Source organism: Oncorhynchus gorbuscha, linkage group LG10, assembly GCF_021184085.1.
Source record: "Oncorhynchus gorbuscha isolate QuinsamMale2020 ecotype Even-year linkage group LG10, OgorEven_v1.0, whole genome shotgun sequence".
Taxonomy (NCBI): domain Eukaryota; kingdom Metazoa; phylum Chordata; class Actinopteri; order Salmoniformes; family Salmonidae; genus Oncorhynchus; species Oncorhynchus gorbuscha.
The window spans coordinates 96,721,037-96,740,414 of NC_060182.1; the positions used below are offsets into that span (position 1 = coordinate 96,721,037).

A 19,378-nucleotide genomic window follows, 5' to 3' on the forward strand; every position below is an offset into this window, starting at 1 on the left:
ATGGAGGGAAGAGGAATGGAGGGAAGAGGAATGGAGGGAAGAGGAATGGAGGGAATGGAGGAATGGAGGAATGGAGGAATGGAGGGAATGGAGGAATGGAGAGGGAATGGAGGAATGGAGGGAAGAGGAATGGAGGGAAGAGGAATGGAGGGAATGGAGGAATGGAGGGAATGGAGGAATGGAGGGAATGGAGGAATGGAGGGAATGGAGGAATGGAGGGGAATGGAGGAATGGAGGAATGGAGGAATGGAGGAATGGAGGAATGGAGGGAATGGAGGAATGGAGGGAAGAGGAATGGAGGGAAGAGGAATGGAGGGAATGGAGGAATGGAGGGAATGGAGGAATGGAGGGAAGAGGAATGGAGGAAGAGGAATGGAGGAAGAGGAATGGAGGGAAGAGGAATGGAGGGAAGAGGAATGGAGGGAATGGAGGAATGGAGGGAATGGAGGAATGGAGGAAAGAGGAATGGAGGGAAGAGGAATGGAGGAAGAGGAATGGAGGGAAGAGGAATGGAGGGAAGAGGAATGGAGGGAATGGAGGAATGGAGGAATGGAGGAATGGAGGAAGAGGAATGGAGGAAGAGGAATGGAGGGAAGAGGAATGGAGGGAAGAGGAATGGAGGGAATGGAGGAATGGAGGGAAGAGGAATGGAGGGAAGAGGAATGGAGGAATGGAGGAATGGAGGAATGGAGGAATGGAGGGAAGAGGAATGGAGGGAAGAGGAATGGAGGAATGGAGGAAGAGGAATGGAGGGAAGAGGAATGGAGGGAAGAGGAATGGAGGAATGGAGGGAAGAGGAATGGAGGGAAGAGGAATGGAGGAAGAGGAATGGAGGGAATGGAGGAATGGAGGGAATGGAGGAATGGAGGGAAGAGGAATGGAGGGAAGAGGAATGGAGGGAAGAGGAATGGAGGGAAGAGGAATGGAGGGAAGAGGAATGGAGGGAATGGAGGAATGGAGGAATGGAGGAATGGAGGGAAGAGGAATGGAGGGAAGAGGAATGGAGGGAAGAGGAATGGAGGAAGAGGAATGGAGGGAAGAGGAATGGAGGGAATGGAGGAATGGAGGAATGGAGGAATGGAGGGAAGAGGAATGGAGGGAAGAGGAATGGAGGGAAGAGGAATGGAGGGAAGAGGAATGGAGGGAAGAGGAATGGAGGGAAGAGGAATGGAGGGAAGAGGAATGGAGGGAAGAGGAATGGAGGGAAGAGGAATGGAGGGAGGGAGGAATGGAGGGATGAAGGGAGAGGGAGGGAGGGAAGGGAGGGGAAGAGGGATGGAGGATGGAGGGATGGCTGCTATAACATAACATTGACCTGCTCTGTCTCGTACCCCTGTCTCGTACCCCTGTCTCGTTCCTCAGTGAGCTGGACTACTATGACTCCCCCAGTGTGAACGCTCGCTGCCAGAACATCTGTGACCAATGGGATGCCCTGGGAGCCTTGACTCAGAAACGCAGCGAGGCTCTGCAGGTACAGTAGGAGGGGCTTAGTGGGGCGGGGCTCTGCAGGTACAGTAGGAGGGGCTTAGTGGGGCGAGGCTCTACAGGTACAGTAGGAGGGGCTTAGTGGGGCGGGGCTCTGCAGGTACAGTAGGAGTGTTTAGTGGGGCGGGACTCTGCAGGTACAGTAGGAGGGGCTTAGTGGGGCGGGGCTCTGCAGGTACAGTAGGAGGGGCTTAGTGGGGCGAGGCTCTGCAGGTACAGTAGGAGGGGCTTAGTGGGGCGGGACTCTGCAGGTACAGTAGGAGGGGCTTATTGGGGCGGGGCTCTGCAGGTACAGTAGGAGGGGCTTAGGTGGGGGGCTCTGCAGATACAGTAGGAGTGGCTTAGTGGGGTGACGCTCTGCATGTACAGTAGGAGGGGCTTAACAAGGTGTGTCTCTGTAGGTAGGATTGGCTTAGTGGGTGTGGTCTACAGGGAGGAGGTGCTTAGTGAGTAGTGGTCCTTGAAGTAGGAGGAGCTTATCATAGAGCATGGAAATGTAATTACTCGAAAGGGACAAAGCCCAAGCCTCTGAGACCTCGGAACGTTCACTTGAATGGGAATGTATTTCTATGGGGCTGACAGGAAGCACTGTCCTTCACAGGAAAGAGACAGTCCATTACTGATATATACTGTATATGTCAGGGATAAAAGCTCATGTTCTCTACATTACCTTGGAAATAATGGACGACGTAGGAGCGAGTCCCTTTGCAGAGTCCATTTTTTCCAAGGTAATGTACAAAACTGAGGAGTTTATCCCACTTATACCACAGTTTCCAAAGAAAACATACAAAAACACATATTTACTGGTATGAATACTTTTTGGTTTATATTTTTTTGTTAAGTGAATCCATACTTTCTCATATTTTGGGGGCTAGAGATGCGACCCAGTCGCTCGTTCTTCAAGTCCCTTCGCCATGCTCACTAGCAACGTTCTTATCCCTTGTTTGCTAGTTAGCCAGCTAGCTACAGCTAATAAAAAACATGACCTTTGCAGCCAGAATAACAGCAAAGTACAGTCTCTGTGTAGTTGTTGGTGTAGTACAGTCTCTGTGTGTAGTTGTTGGTTTAGTACAGTCTCTATGTGTAGTTGTTGGTGTAGTACAGTTTCTATGTGTAGTTGTTGGTTTAGTACAGTCTCTATGTGTAGTTGTTGGTGTAGTACAGTCTCTATGTGTAGTTGTTGGTGTAGTACAGTCTCTATGTGTAGTTGTTGGTGTAGTACAGTCTCTATGTGTAGTTGTTGGTGTAGTACAGTCTCTATGTGTAGTTGGTGTAGTACAGTCTCTCTGTGTAGTTGTTGGTTTAGTACAGTCTCTATGTGTAGTTGTTGGTGTAGGACAGTTTCTATGTGTAGTTGTTGGTGTAGTACAGTCTCTATGTGTAGTTGTTGGTGTAGTACAGTCTCCATGTGTAGTACAGTCTCCATGTGTAGTACAGTCTCTGAGTAGTGCAGTCTCTATGTGTAGTTGTTGGTGTAGTACAGTCTCTGAGTAGTGCAGTCTCCATGTGTAGTACAGTCTCTGAGTAGTGCAGTCTCTAGGTGTAGTTGTTGGTGTAGTACAGTCTCTATGTGTAGTACAGTCTCTATGTGTAGTTGTTGGTGTAGTGCAGTCTCTATGTGCAGTTGTTGGTGTAGTACAGTCTCTATGTGTAGTACAGTCTCTATGTGTAGTACAGTCTCTATGTGTAGTACAGTCTCTATGTGTAGTACAGTCTCTGAGTAGTGCAGTCTCTATGTGTAGTTGTTGGTGTAGTGCAGTCTCTATGTGCAGTTGTTGGTGTAGGATAGTCTCTATGTGTAGTTGTTGGTGTAGTACAGTCTCTATGTGTAGTTGTTGGTGTAGTACAGTCTCTATGTGTAGTACAGTCTCTATGTGTAGTACAGTCTCTATGTGTAGTACAGTCTCTGAGTAGTGCAGTCTCTATGTGTAGTTGTTGGTGTAGTGCAGTCTCTATGTGCAGTTGTTGGTGTAGGATAGTCTCTATGTGTAGTTGTTGGTGTAGTGCAGTCTCTATGTGCAGTTGTTGGTGTAGGATAGTCTCTATGTGTAGTTGTTGGTGTAGTACAGTCTCTATGTGTAGTTGTTGGTGTAGTACAGTCTCTATGTGTAGTTGTTGGTGTAGTACAGTCTCTATGTGTAGTTGTTGTAGTACAGTCTCTATGTGTAGGCACATATTGCGTCATGATTGCAAGTGATTTCCAAATGTCCCCATATGGTTCCTGGTTTTAATATCCCTTCTAAAACACCCTTTTAGCCTTTCAGAAATTAGTATTCAACAATGCTGTGATAGAAATATATATATATGACTGAGATCAATTAGATGGCCAATTAGATGGCCAATTAGATGGCCAATTAGATGGCCAATTAGATGGCCAATTAGATGATCAAATAGATGGCCAATTAGATGGCCAATTAGATGGCCAATTAGATGCTAAATGCAGTTGGATGGTCCATAGGTTCCGTGCTTAATATGATCCAGAACTGCTCATAGGCTCATGCACTCATACTGTTTTTCACTGTGTTTCCTCGTGGGAAACCGACAGAGAACTGAGAAGCTTCTGGAGACCATCGACCAGTTGTATCTGGAGTTTGCCTTTCGTCTTGCTCTCAGTCTTTACAATGCGCTGACTGTTTTCTCTCTCTCTTTCTCTCTCTCTCTCTGTCTCTCTCTCTCTCTCTCTCTGTGTCTCTCTCTCTCTGTGTCTCTCTCTCTCTGTGTCTCTCTCTCTCTCTGTGTCTCTCTCTCTCTCTGTGTCTCTCTCTCTCTCTCTGTGTCTCTCTCTCTGTGTGTCTCTCTCTCTGTCTCTCTCTCTCTCTCTCTCTCTCTCTCTCTCTCTCTCTCTCTCTCTCTCTCTCTCTCTCTCTCTCTCTCTGTGTGTCTCTTTCTCTGTCTGTCTGAAACAGAGAACTGAGAAGCTTCTGGAGACCATAGACCAGTTGTATCTGGAGTTTGCCAAGCGAGCTGCTCCGTTCAACAACTGGATGGAGGGAGCCATGGAGGATCTGCAGGACACCTTCATAGTTCACACCATAGAGGAGATACAGGTTAGTACCGTAGAGCAGATACAGGTTAGTACCGTAGAGCAGATACAGGTTAGTACTGTAGAGGAGATACAGGTTAGTACTGTAGAGGAGATACAGGTTAGTACTGTAGAGGAGATACAGGTTATACTCAGAGGAGATACAGGTTAGTACTGTAGAGGAGATACAGGTTGGGCACTGGTTAGTACTGTAGAGGAGATACAGGTTAGTACCATAGAGGAAGAGTACAGGTTAGTACTGTAGAGGAGATACAGGTTAGTACTGTAGAGGAGATACAGGTTCGTACCATAGAGGAGATACAGGTTAGTACTGTACAGGTTAGTACTGTAGAGGAGATACAGGTTAGTACCATAGAGGAGATACAGGTTAATTGTACAGGTTAGTACCATAGAGGAGATACAGGTTAGTACTGTAGAGGAGATACAGGTTAGTACCATAGGGAGGAGATACAGGTTAGGCACCATAGAGGAGATACAGGTTAGTACCGTAGAGGAGATACAGGTTAGTACTGTAGAGGAGATACAGGTTAGTACTAGTACAGGTTAGTACCATAGAGGAGATACAGGTTAGTACTGTAGAGTACCAGTAGAGATACAGGTTAGTACTGTACAGGTTAGTACTGTAGAGGAGATACAGGTTAGTACTGTAGAGGAGATACATGTTAGTACTGTACAGGTTAGTACTGTAGAGGAGATACAGGTTAGTACCATAGAGGAGATACAGGTTAGTACTGTAGAGGAGATACAGGTTAGTACTGCATAGAGGAGATACAGGTTAGTACTGTAGAGGAGATACAGGTTAGGCACTGTAGAGGAGATACAGGTTAGTACAGGTTAGTACTGTAGAGGAGATACAGGTTAGTACCATAGAGGAGATACAGGTTAGTACCATAGAGGAGATACAGGTTAGCACCATAGAGGATACAGGTTAGTACTGCAGAGGAGATACAGGTTAGTACCATAGAGGAGATACAGGTTAGTACTGTAGAGGAGATACAGGTTAGTACCATAGTAGAGGAGATACAGGTTAGTACCATAGAGGAGATACAGGTTAGTACTGTACAGGTTAGTACTGTAGAGGAGATACAGGTTAGTACTGTAGAGGAGATACAGGTTAGTACTGTAGGAGATACAGGTTAGTACCAGAGGAGGAGATACAGGTTAGTACCATAGAGGAGATACAGGTTAGTACCATAGAGGAGATACAGGTTAGTACCATAGAGGAGATACAGGTTAGTACTGTAGAGGAGATACAGGTAGAGGAGGAGATACAGGTTAGTACTGTAGAGGAGATACAGGTTAGTACCATAGAGGAGATACAGGTTAGTACTGTAGAGGAGATACAGGTTAGTACTGTAGGTTAGGTAGAGATACAGGTTAGTACTGTAGAGGAGATACAGGTTAGTTACTGTAGAGGAGATACAGGTTAGTACCATAGAGGAGATACAGGTTAGTACTGTAGAGGAGATACAGGTTAGTACTGTACAGGTTAGTACTATAGAGGAGATACAGGTTAGTACCATAGAGGAGATACAGGTTAGTACTGTAGAGGAGATACAGGTTAGTACCATAGAGGAGATACAGGTTAGTACTGTAGGGAGATACAGGTTAGTACCATAGAGGAGATACAGGTTCGTACTGTAGAGGAGATACAGGTTAGTACTGTACAGGTTAGTACTGTAGAGGAGATACAGGTTAGTACCATAGAGGAGATACAGGTTAGTACTGTACAGGTTAGTACCATAGAGGAGATACAGGTTAGTACCATAGAGGAGATACAGGTTAGTACCATAGAGGAGATACAGGTTAGTACCATAGAGGAGATACAGGTTAGTACCATAGAGGAGATACAGGTTAGTACTGTAGAGGAGATACAGGTTAGTACTGTAGAGGAGATACAGGTTAGTACTGTAGAGGAGATACAGGTTAGTACCGTACAGGTTAGTACTGTAGATGAGATACATGTTAGTACTGTACAGGTTAGTACCGTAGAGGAGATACAGGTTAGTACCGTAGAGGAGATACAGGTTAGTACCATAGAGGAGATACAGGTTAGTACTGTGAAGTACAGGTTAGTAGAGGAGATGTACAGGTTAGTACTGTAGAGGAGATACAGGTTAGTACCATAGAGGAGATACAGGTTAGTACCATAGAGGAGATACAGGTTAGTACTGTACAGGTTAGTACTGTAGAGGAGATACAGGTTAGTACCATAGAGGAGATACAGGTTAGTACTGTACAGGTTAGTACTGTAGAGGAGATACAGGTTAGTACCATAGAGGAGATACCATAGAGGACTGTACAGGTTAGTACCATAGAGGAGATACAGGTTAGTACTGTAGAGGAGATACAGGTTAGTACTGTAGAGGAGATACAGGTTAGTACCATAGAGGAGATACAGGTTAGTACTGTACATTAGAGTAGAGGATACAGGTTAGTACTGTACAGGTTAGTACCATAGAGGAGATACAGGTTAGTACCATAGAGGAGATACAGGTTAGTACTGTACAGGTTAGTACCATAGAGGAGATACAGGTTAGTACTGTAGAGGAGATACAGGTTAGTACTGTAGAGGAGATACAGGTTAGTACTGTAGAGGAGATACAGGTTAGTACTGTAGGAGGAGATACAGGATTGGTACTGTACAGGTTAGTACTGTAGAGGAGATACAGGTTAGTACCATAGAGGAGATACAGGTTAGTACTGTAGAGAGATACAGGTTAGTACTGTAGAGGAGATACAGGTTCGTACTGTAGAGAGATACGAGTTATTACTGTACAGGTTAGTAGAGAGATGCAGAGTTAGTACTGTACAGGACTAGTATATAGAGAATGAGTTAGTACCATAGAGGAGATACAGGTTAGTACCATAGAGGAGATACAGGTTAGTACTGTACAGGTTAGTACCATAGAGGAGATACAGGTTAGTACCATAGAGGAGATACAGGTTAGTACTGTAGAGGAGATACAGGTTAGTACCATAGAGGAGATACAGGTTAGTACTGTACAGGTTAGTACCATAGAGGAGATACAGGTTAGTACCATAGAGGAGATACAGGTTAGTACCGTAGAGGAGATACAGGTTAGTACCGTAGAGGAGATACAGGTTAGTACCGTAGAGGAGATACAGGTTAGTACCGTAGAGGAGATACAGGTTAGTACCGTAGAGGAGATACAGGTTAGTACCGTAGAGGAGATACAGGTTAGTACCGTAGAGGAGATACAGGTTAGTACCGTAGAGGAGATACAGGTTAGTACCGTAGAGGAGATACAGGTTAGTACCGTAGAGGAGATACAGGTTAGTACCGTAGAGGAGATACAGGTTAGTACCGTAGAGGAGATACAGGTTAGTACCGTAGAGGAGATACAGGTTAGTACTATACAGGTTAGTACTGTAGAGGAGATACAGGTTAGTACCATAGAGTAGATACAGGTTAGTACCGTACAGGTTAGTACTGTAGAGGAGATACAGGTTAGTACTGTAGAGGAGATACATGTTAGTACTGTACAGGTTAGTACCGTAGAGGAGATACAGGTTAGTACCGTAGAGGAGATACAGGTTAGTACCATAGAGGAGATACAGGTTAGTACCATAGAGGAGATACAGGTTAGTACTGTACAGGTTAGTACCATAGAGGAGATACAGGTTAGTACCATAGAGGAGATACAGGTTAGTACCATAGAGGAGATACAGGTTAGTACCATAGAGGAGATACAGGTTAGTACCATAGAGGAGATACAGGTTAGTACCGTAGAGGAGATACAGGTTAGTACTGTACAGGTTAGTACCATAGAGGAGATACAGGTTAGTACCATAGAGGAGATACAGGTTAGTACTGTACAGGTTAGTACCATAGAGGAGATACAGGTTAGTACCATAGAGGAGATACAGGTTAGTACCGTAGAGGAGATACAGGTTAGTACCGTAGAGGAGATACAGGTTAGTACCATAGAGGAGATACAGGTTAGTACTGTACAGGTTAGTACCATAGAGGAGATACAGGTTAGTACCATAGAGGAGATACAGGTTAGTACTGTACAGGTTAGTACCATAGAGGAGATACAGGTTAGTACCATAGAGGAGATACAGGTTAGTACCATAGAGGAGATACAGGTTAGTACTGTAGAGGAGATACAGGTTAGTACCATAGAGGAGATACAGGTTAGTACTGTACAGGTTAGTACCATAGAGGAGATACAGGTTAGTACCATAGAGGAGATACAGGTTAGTACTGTACAGGTTAGTACCATAGAGGAGATACAGGTTAGTACTGTAGAGGAGATACAGGTTAGTACTGTACAGGTTAGTACCATAGAGGAGATACAGGTTAGTACTGTAGAGGAGATACAGGTTAGTACTGTACAGGTTAGTACTGTAGATGAGATACAGGTTAGTACCATAGAGGAGATACAGGTTAGTACTGTACAGGTTAGTACCATAGAGGAGATACAGGTTAGTACCATAGAGGAGATACAGGTTAGTACTGTACAGGTTAGTACCATAGAGGAGATACAGGTTAGTACTGTACAGGTTAGTACCATAGAGGAGATACAGGTTAGTACCATAGAGGAGATACAGGTTAGTACCATAGAGGAGATACAGGTTAGTACTGTACAGGTTAGTACCATAGAGGAGATACAGGTTAGTACCATAGAGGAGATGCAGGTTAGTACTGTAGAGGAGATACAGGTTAGTACCATAGAGGAGATACAGGTTAGTACTGTACAGGTTAGTACCATAGAGATACAGGTTAGTACCATAGAGGAGATACAGGTTAGTACCGTAGAGGAGATACAGGTTAGTACCGTAGAGGAGATACAGGTTAGTACCGTAGAGGAGATACAGGTTAGTACCGTAGAGGAGATACAGGTTAGTACCGTAGAGGAGATACAGGTTAGTACCGTAGAGGAGATACAGGTTAGTACCGTAGAGGAGATACAGGTTAGTACCATAGAGGAGATACAGGTTAGTACCGTAGAGGAGATACAGGTTAGTACCGTAGAGGAGATACAGGTTAGTACCGTAGAGGAGATACAGGTTAGTACCGTAGAGGAGATACAGGTTAGTACCGTAGAGGAGATACAGGTTAGTACTATACAGGTTAGTACTGTAGAGGAGATACAGGTTAGTACCATAGAGTAGATACAGGTTAGTACTGTAGAGGAGATACAGGTTAGTACCATAGAGGAGATACAGGTTAGTACTGTACAGGTTAGTACCATAGAGGAGATACAGGTTAGTACCATAGAGGAGATACAGGTTAGTACTGTACAGGTTAGTACCATAGAGGAGATACAGGTTAGTACCATAGAGGAGATACAGGTTAGTACTGTACAGGTTAGTACCATAGAGATACAGGTTAGTACCATAGAGGAGATACAGGTTAGTACCATAGAGGAGATACAGGTTAGTACCATAGAGGAGATACAGGTTAGTACCATAGAGGAGATACAGGTTAGTACTGTAGAGGAGATACAGGTTAGTACCATAGAGGAGATACAGGTTAGTACTGTACATGTTAGTACCGTAGAGGAGATACAGGTTAGTACCATAGAGGAGATACAGGTTAGTACCATAGAGGAGATACAGGTTAGTACTGTACAGGTTAGTACCATAGAGGAGATACAGGTTAGTACCATAGAGGAGATACAGGTTAGTACCATAGAGGAGATACAGGTTAGTACCATAGAGGAGATACAGGTTAGTACCATAGAGGAGATACAGGTTAGTACTGTACAGGTTAGTACCATAGAGGAGATACAGGTTAGTACCATAGAGGAGATACAGGTTAGTACCATAGAGGAGATACAGGTTAGTACCATAGAGGAGATACAGGTTAGTACCATAGAGGAGATACAGGTTAGTACCATAGAGGAGATACAGGTTAGTACCATAGAGGAGATACAGGTTAGTACTGTACAGGTTAGTACCATAGAGGAGATACAGGTTAGTACCATAGAGGAGATACAGGTTAGTACCATAGAGGAGATACAGGTTAGTACCATAGAGGAGATACAGGTTAGTACCATAGAGGAGATACAGGTTAGTACCGTAGAGGAGATACAGGTTAGTACTGTAGAGGAGATACAGGTTAGTACCATAGAGGAGATACAGGTTAGTACTGTACAGGTTAGTACCATAGAGGAGATACAGGTTAGTACCATAGAGGAGATACAGGTTAGTACTGTACAGGTTAGTACCATAGAGATACAGGTTAGTACCATAGAGGAGATACAGGTTAGTACCATAGAGGAGATACAGGTTAGTACCATAGAGGAGATACAGGTTAGTACCATAGAGGAGATACAGGTTAGTACTGTACAGGTTAGTACCATAGAGGAGATACAGGTTAGTACCATAGAGGAGATACAGGTTAGTACTGTACAGGTTAGTACCATAGAGGAGATACAGGTTAGTACCATAGAGGAGATACAGGTTAGTACCATAGAGGAGATACAGGTTAGTACCATAGAGGAGATACAGGTTAGTACCATAGAGGAGATACAGGTTAGTACCGTAGAGGAGATACAGGTTAGTACTGTAGAGGAGATACAGGTTAGTACCATAGAGGAGATACAGGTTAGTACTGTACATGTTAGTACCGTAGAGGAGATACAGGTTAGTACCATAGAGGAGATACAGGTTAGTACCATAGAGGAGATACAGGTTAGTACTGTACAGGTTAGTACCATAGAGGAGATACCGGTTAGTACCATAGAGGAGATACAGGTTAGTACCATAGAGGAGATACAGGTTAGTACCATAGAGGAGATACAGGTTAGTACCATAGAGGAGATACAGGTTAGTACCATAGAGGAGATACAGGTTAGTACCATAGAGGAGATACAGGTTAGTACCGTAGAGGAGATACAGGTTAGTACCGTAGAGGAGATACAGGTTAGTACCGTAGAGGAGATACAGGTTAGTACCATAGAGGAGATACAGGTTAGTACTGTAGAGGAGATACAGGTTAGTACTGTAGAGGAGATACAGGTTAGTACTGTAGAGGAGATACAGGTTAGTACTGTAGAGGAGATACAGGTTAGTACTGTACAGGTTAGTACCATAGAGGAGATACAGGTTAGTACCATAGAGGAGATACAGGTTAGTACTGTAGAGGAGATACAGGTTAGTACCATAGAGGAGATACAGGTTAGTACTGTACAGGTTAGTACTGTAGAGGAGATACAGGTTAGTACTGTAGAGGAGATACAGGTTAGTACTGTACAGGTTAGTACTGTAGAGGAGATACAGGTTAGTACTGTAGAGGAGATACAGGTTAGTACCGTAGAGGAGATACAGGTTAGTACCGTAGAGGAGATACAGGTTAGTACCGTTGAGGAGATACAGGTTAGTACTGTTGAGGAGATACAGGTTAGTACTGTTGAGGAGATACAGGTTAGTACCATAGAGGAGATACAGGTTATACCGTAGAGGAGATACAGGTTAGTACTGTAGAGGAGATACAGGTTATACTGTAGAGGAGATACAGGTTAGTACTGTAGAGGAGATACAGGTTAGTACTGTACAGGTTAGTACTGTAGAGGAGATACAGGTTAGTACCATAGAGGAGATACAGGTTAGTACCATAGAGGAGATACATATTAGTACCATAGAGGAGATACAGGTTAGTACCGTAGGAGGAGATACAGGTTAGTACCGTAGGAGGAGATACAGGTTAGTACCGTAGAGGAGATACAGGTTAGTACTGTAGAGGAGATATACAGGTTAGTACCGTAGAGGAGATACAGGTTAGTACCGTAGAGGAGATACAGGTTAGCACCGTAGGTTAGTACCGTAGATACAGGTTAGTACCAGAGGAGATACAGGTTAGTACCGTAGAGGAGATACAGGTTAGTACCGTAGAGGAGATACAGGTTAGTACCGTAGAGGAGATACAGGTTAGTACCGTAGGGGAGATACAGGTTAGTACCGTAGAGGAGATACAGGTTAGTACCGTAGAGGGGCACACACACAAACACACACACACACATAAACACACACATACACATAAACACATAAACAAACACACACACACACACACACACACACACACACACACACACACACACACACACACACACACACACACACACACACACACACACACACGCACACGCACACACATAAACACAAGCACACACATAAACACAAGCACACACATAAACACATGCACACACATAAACACATGCACACACATAAACACATGCACACACATAAACACATACACATACACAAACACACACACACACACACATACACATAAACACACACACACATAAACACGCACACACATAAACACACACACACACAAACACACACATATAAACACACATAAACACAAGTAAACACACACAGGCATGCAAAAATGAGCACTAACACACTCACACTGATAAGAGAATTTCCAATCCCAATGATAATAACAATCAATCAATAGCTCTGACCAATCCCGAGGTTTGGAAGACCATGGGTATAATAATAATCAATCAATAGCTCTGACCAATCCCGAGGTTTGGAAGACCATGGGTATAATAATAATCAATCAATAGCTCTGACCAATCCCCAAGGTTTAGAAGACCATGGGTATAATAATAATCAATCAATAGCTCTGACCAATCCCGAGGTTTGGAAGACCATGGGTATAATAATAATCAATCAATAGCTCTGACCAATCCCCAAGGTTTAGAAGACCATGGGTATAATAATAATCAATCAATAGCTCTGACCAATCCCTGAGGTTTGGAAGACCATGGGTATAATAATAATCAATCAATAGCTCTGACCAATCCCCGAGGTTTAGAAGACCATGGGTATAATAATAATCAATCAATAGCTCTGACCAATCCCTGAGGTTTGTAAGACCATGGGTATAATAATAATCAATCAATAGCTCTGACCAATCCCCGAGGTTTGGAAGACCATGGGTATAATAACAATAATGCAACAGGCTAGTACAGTTTATTCAGAGAACGTTCTGAAGCCAAGAATACAAAACAATTCATTTTATACTGACTTCTCACGCACGCACACACGCACACAAACATACACACACACACATACATACACACACATACAAACACACAAACAGGCGCACATACATACACACAAACATGTCCTGCTACACACACTGTCTGTCTCACTACCCAGCCAACAGAGATAGTGACCTTGTCCTGTCTGTCTCACTACCCAGCCGACAGAGATATTGACCTTGTCCTGTCTGTCTCACTACCCAGCCGACAGAGATAGTAACCTTGTCCTGTCTGTCTCACTACCCAGCCGACAGAGATAGTGACCTTGTCCTGTCTGTCTCACTACCCAGCCGACAGAGATATTGACCTTGTCCTGTCTGTCTCACTACCCAGCCGACAGAGATATTGACCTTGTCCTGTCTGTCTCACTACCCAGCCGACAGAGATATTGACCTTGTCCTGTCTGTCTCACTACCCAGCCGACAGAGATATTGACCTTGTCCTGTCTGTCTCACTACCCAGCCGACAGAGATATTGACCTTGTCCTGTCTGTCTCACTACCCAGCCGACAGAGATATTGACCTTGTCCTGTCTGTCTCACTACCCAGCCGACAGAGATATTGACCTTGTCCTGTCTGTCTCACTACCCAGCCGACAGAGATAGTAACCTTGTCCTGTCTGTCTCACTACCCAGCCGACAGAGATAGTGACGTTGTCCTGTCTGTCTCACTACCCAGCCGACAGAGATATTGACCTTGTCCTGTCTGTCTCACTACCCAGCCGACAGAGATAGTAACCTTGTCCTGTCTGTCTCACTACCCAGCCGACAGAGATAGTGACGTTGTCCTGTCTGTCTCACTACCCAGCCGACAGAGATAGTGACGTTGTCCTGTCTGTCTCACTACCCAGCCGACAGAGATATTGACCTTGTCCTGTCTGTCTCACTACCCAGCCGACAGAGATAGTGACCATGTCCTGCTACACACACACACTGCCTGTCTCACTACCCAGCCGACAGAGATGGTAACCTTGTCCTCGAGACGTACTCCCCGTTCTCTCCCAAATCTCTAGTCAGGTCGTCACCGAGCTCAGACGGTCTGCGTTTTAAATACCATAAAGGCATATAGTTTCACCCTCATTCTGACTCGGACTACACAATTATTGATTATGATTTTGTACATTCTAATCAATTCCATACAATTAATATGTTTCAGGGCGGAATATTCAAATCATTCAATTGACAGACAATTCTCACCTATCACACACACACATTTGATTGTGTGTGTGTGCGTGTGTCTTCGTCCGTTCATATCTCTGTCTTTCCCTCCCACAGGGTCTGAGTACAGCCCACGAGCAGTTTAAAGCCACTCTCCCTGATGCGGATAAGGAACGCGGTGCCATCCTGGGCATTCACAATGAGATCGCCAAGATAGTGGCCACCTATCATGTGAACATGGCTGGTACCAACCCTTACACCACCATCAACCCTCAGGACATCAACGCCAAGTGGGACAAGGTGAGGGACAGGGTGTGGGACAGGGTGTGGGACAGGCAACACGTACAGGAGATCAACACCATGTGTATGGGACAAGGTGAGGGACAGGGTGTCTCTCCCCCCACCACCCCAGGTGAGACACCCCTCTATGACTCTAACCCCTGTCTCTCCCCCCACCACCCCAGGTGAGACACCCCTCTATGACTCTAACCCCTGTCTCTCCCCACCACCCCAGGTGAGACACCCCTCTATGACTCTAACCCCTGTCTCTCCCCCACCACCCCAGGTGAGACACCCCTCTATGACTCTAACCCCTGTCTCTCCCCCACCACCCCAGGTGAGACAGCTGGTGCCACAGAGGGACCAGGCCCTGATCGAGGAGCACGCCCGCCAGCAGAACAACGAACGTCTCCGGAGGCAGTTTGCCAACCAAGCCAATGTCATCGGGCCCTGGATACAAACCAAGATGGAGGTGAGTCTACACAGAGCAGAGTTGGTACAGAACAGAACAGGTAGAGTTGGTACTGAACAGAACAGGTAGAGTTGGTACTGAACAGAACAGGTAGAGTTGGTACAGAACAGAACAGGTAGAGTTGGTACAGAACAGAACAGGTAGAGTTGGTACAGAACAGAACAGGTAGAGTTGGTACTGGACAGGTAGAGTTGGTACTGGACAGAACAGGTAGAGTTGGTACTGGACAGAACAGGTAGAGTTGGTACTGGACAGAACAGGTAGAGTTGGTACAGGACAGAACAGGTAGAGTTGGTACAGGACAGAACAGGTAGAGTTGGTACAGAACAGAACAGGTAGAGTTGGTACTGGACAGAACAGGTAGAGTTGGTACAGAACAGGTAGAGTTGGTACTGGACAGAACAGGTAGAGTTGGTACAGAACAGAACAGGTAGAGTTGGTACTGGACAGAACAGGTAGAGTTGGTACTGGACAGAACAGGTAGAGTTGGTACTGGGCAGAACAGGTAGAGTTGGTACAGAACAGAACAGGTAGAGTTGGTACAGAACAGGTAGAGTTGGTACAGAACAGGTAGAGTTGGTACAGAACAGGTAGAGTTGGTACAGAACAAAACAGGTAGAGTTGGTACTGGACAGGTAGAGTTGGTACTGGACAGAACAGGTAGAGTTGGTACTGGACAGAACAGGTAGAGTTGGTACAGAACAGGTAGAGTTGGTACAGAACAGGTAGAGTTGGTACAGAACAGGTAGAGTTGGTACAGAACAGGTAGAGTTGGTACAGAACAGAACAGGTAGAGTTGGTACAGAACAGAACAGGTAGAGTTGGTACAGAACAGAACAGGTAGAGTTGGTACAGAACAGAACAGGTAGAGTTGGTACAGAACAGAACAGGTAGAGTTGGTACAGAACAGAACAGGTAGAGTTGGTACAGAACAGAACAGGTAGAGTTGGTACAGAACAGAACAGGTAGAGTTGGTACAGAACAGAACAGGTAGAGTTGGTACTGGACCGGTAGAGTTGGTACTGGACCGGTAGAGTTGGTACTGGACCGGTAGAGTTGGTACTGGACCGGTAGAGTTGGTACTGGACCGGTAGAGTTGGTACTGGACCGGTAGAGTTGGTACTGGACCGGTAGAGTTGGTACTGGACCGGTAGAGTTGGTACTGGACAGGTAGAGTTGGTACTGGACAGAACAGGTAGAGTTGGTACTGGACAGAACAGGTAGAGTTGGTACTGAACAGGACAGGTAGAGTTGGTACTGAACAGGACAGGTAGAGTTGGTACTGAACAGGACAGGTAGAGTTGGTACTGAACAGGACAGGTAGAGTTGGTACTGGACAGGTAGAGTTGGTACTGGACAGGTAGAGTTGGTACTGGACAGGTAGAGTTGGTACTGGACAGGTAGAGTTGGTACTGGACAGAACAGGTAGAGTTGGTACAGAACAGAACAGGTAGAGTTGGTACAGAACAGAACAGGTAGAGTTGGTACAGAACAGAACAGGTAGAGTTGGTACAGAACAGAACAGGTAGAGTTGGTACAGAACAGAACAGGTAGAGTTGGTACAGGACAGAACAGGTAGAGTTGGTACTGGACAGAACAGGTAGAGTTGGTACTGGACAGGTAGAGTTGGTACTGGACAGGTAGAGTTGGTACTGGACAGGTAGAGTTGGTACTGAACAGAACAGGTAGAGTTGGTACTGAACAGAACAGGTAGAGTTGGTACAGAACAGAACAGGTAGAGTTGGTACAGAACAGAACAGGTAGAGTTGGTACTGGACAGAACAGGTAGAGTTGGTACTGGACAGAACAGGTAGAGTTGGTACTGGACAGAACAGGTAGAGTTGGTACTGGACAGAACAGGTAGAGTTGGTACTGGACAGAACAGGTAGAGTTGGTACAGAACAGAACAGGTAGAGTTGGCAGAACAGAACAGGTAGAGTTGGTACAGAACAGAACAGGTAGAGTTGGTACAGAACAGAACAGGTAGAGTTGGTACAGAAACAGGTAGAGTTGGTACTGGACAGGTAGAGTTGGTACTGACAGGTAGAGAACAAGGCAGAGCTTGGCAATCATGCATTCAGGCAGAGCTGGCACAGAACAGGCAGAGCTGGCGTACTGGACAGGCAGAGCTGGTACTGAACAGAACAGGCAGAGCTGGCAGAACAGAACAGGTAGAGTTGGTATTAAGAACAGAACAGGTAGAGTTGGTACAGAACAGAACAGAGAGTTGGTACAGAACAGAACAGGTAGAGTTGGTACAGAACAGAACAGGTGAGCTGGTACAGGGACAGGCAGAGTTGGTACTGAACAGGTAGAGTTGGTACAGAACAGAACAGGTAGAGTTGGTACAGAACAGAACAGGTAGAGTTGCGCTGGCATCAGAGAGTTGGTACAGAACAGGTAGAGTTGGTACAGAACAGGTAGAGTTGGTACAGAACAGGTAGAGTTGGTACGAACAGGTAGAGTTGGTAAGAACAGGTAGAGTTGGTACAGAACAGGTAGAGTTGGTACAGAACAGGTAGAGTTGGTACAGAACAGGTAGAGTTGGTACAGAACAGGTAGAGTTGGTACAGAACAGGTAGAGTTGGGACAGAACAGGTAGAGTTGGTACAGAACAGGTAGAGTTGGTACAGAAACAGGCAGAGTTGGGACAAGAACAGGCAGAGTTGGTACAGGACAGGTAGAGTTGGTACAGGACAGGTAGAGTTGGTACAGGGACAGGTAGAGTTGGTACAGGACAGGTAGAGTTGGTACAGAAACAGGCAGAGTTGGGACAGAACAGGTAGAGAGTTGGTACAGAACAGGTAGAGTTGGGACAGAACAGGCAGAGCTGGGACAGAACAGAGGCAGAGCTGGTCTGGGACAGAACAGGTAGAGCTGGGACAGAACAGGTAGAGCTGGGACAACAGGTAGAGTTGGGACAGAACAGGTAGAGTTGGGACAGAACAGGTAGAGTTGGGACAGAACAGGTAGAGTTGGGACAGAACAGGTAGAGTTGGGACAGAACAGGTAGAGTTGGGACAGAACAGGTAGAGTTGGGACAGAACAGGTAGAGTTGGGACAGAACAGGTAGAGTTGGTTCGGGACAGAACAGGTAGAGTTGGTTCGGGACAGAACAGGTAGGAGTTGGTTCGGGACAGAACAGGTAGAGTTGGTTCTGGACAGAACAGGTAGAGTTGGTTCTGGACAGAACAGAACAGGTAGGGTTGGTACTGGACAGAACAGGTAGAGTTGTAAGTGTCAAATACGCTTGGATTCAGACCACAACTTTTATCACGCCTGTCATCCTCAATCGTATCACGCCTGTCATCCTCAATCGTATCACGCCTGTCATCCTCAATCGTATCACGCCTGTCATCCTCAATCGTATCACGCCTGTCATCCTCTAATCGTATCACGCCTGTCATCCTCAATCGTATCACGCCTGTCATCCTCAATCGTATCACGCCTGTCATCCTCAATCGTATCACGCCTGTCATCCTCAATCGTATCACGCCTGTCATCCTCAATCGTATCACGCCTGTCATCCTCAATCGTATCACGCCTGTCATCCTCAATCGTATCACGCCTGTCATCCTCAATCGTATCACGCCTGTCATCCTCAATCGTATCACGCCTGTCATCCTCAATCGTATCACGCCTGTCATCCTCAATCGTATCACGCCTGTCATCCTCAATCGTATCACGCCTGTCATCCTCAATCGTATCACGCCTGTCATCTCAATCGTATCACGCCTGTCATCCTCAATCGTATCACGCCTGTCATCCTCAATCGTATCACGCCTGTCATCCTCAATCGATATCACGCCTGTCATCCTCAATCGTATCCGCCTGTCATCCTCAATCGTATCACCCCTGTCATCCTCAATCGTATCACCCCTGTCATCCTCAATCGTATCACGCCTGTCATCCTT

At 45.5% G+C, this 19,378-nt stretch overlaps 1 protein-coding gene across 1 annotated transcript in view; it reads left to right on the plus strand.

Moving 5' to 3' along the window:
• The window catches only part of LOC124046995 (alpha-actinin-3-like), a 128,733-nt gene that overhangs the window by 107,877 nt on the left and 1,478 nt on the right, over positions 1 to 19,378 (plus strand). The window contains exons 5-9 of the mRNA XM_046367743.1: positions 1,363 to 1,471; positions 4,392 to 4,532; positions 14,831 to 15,013; positions 15,330 to 15,484; positions 18,725 to 19,310. Of these exons, the coding sequence (XP_046223699.1) occupies positions 1,363 to 1,471; positions 4,392 to 4,532; positions 14,831 to 15,013; positions 15,330 to 15,484; positions 18,725 to 19,310 (1,174 nt within the window). The remainder of the gene's footprint in view (positions 1 to 1,362; positions 1,472 to 4,391; positions 4,533 to 14,830; positions 15,014 to 15,329; positions 15,485 to 18,724; positions 19,311 to 19,378) is intronic.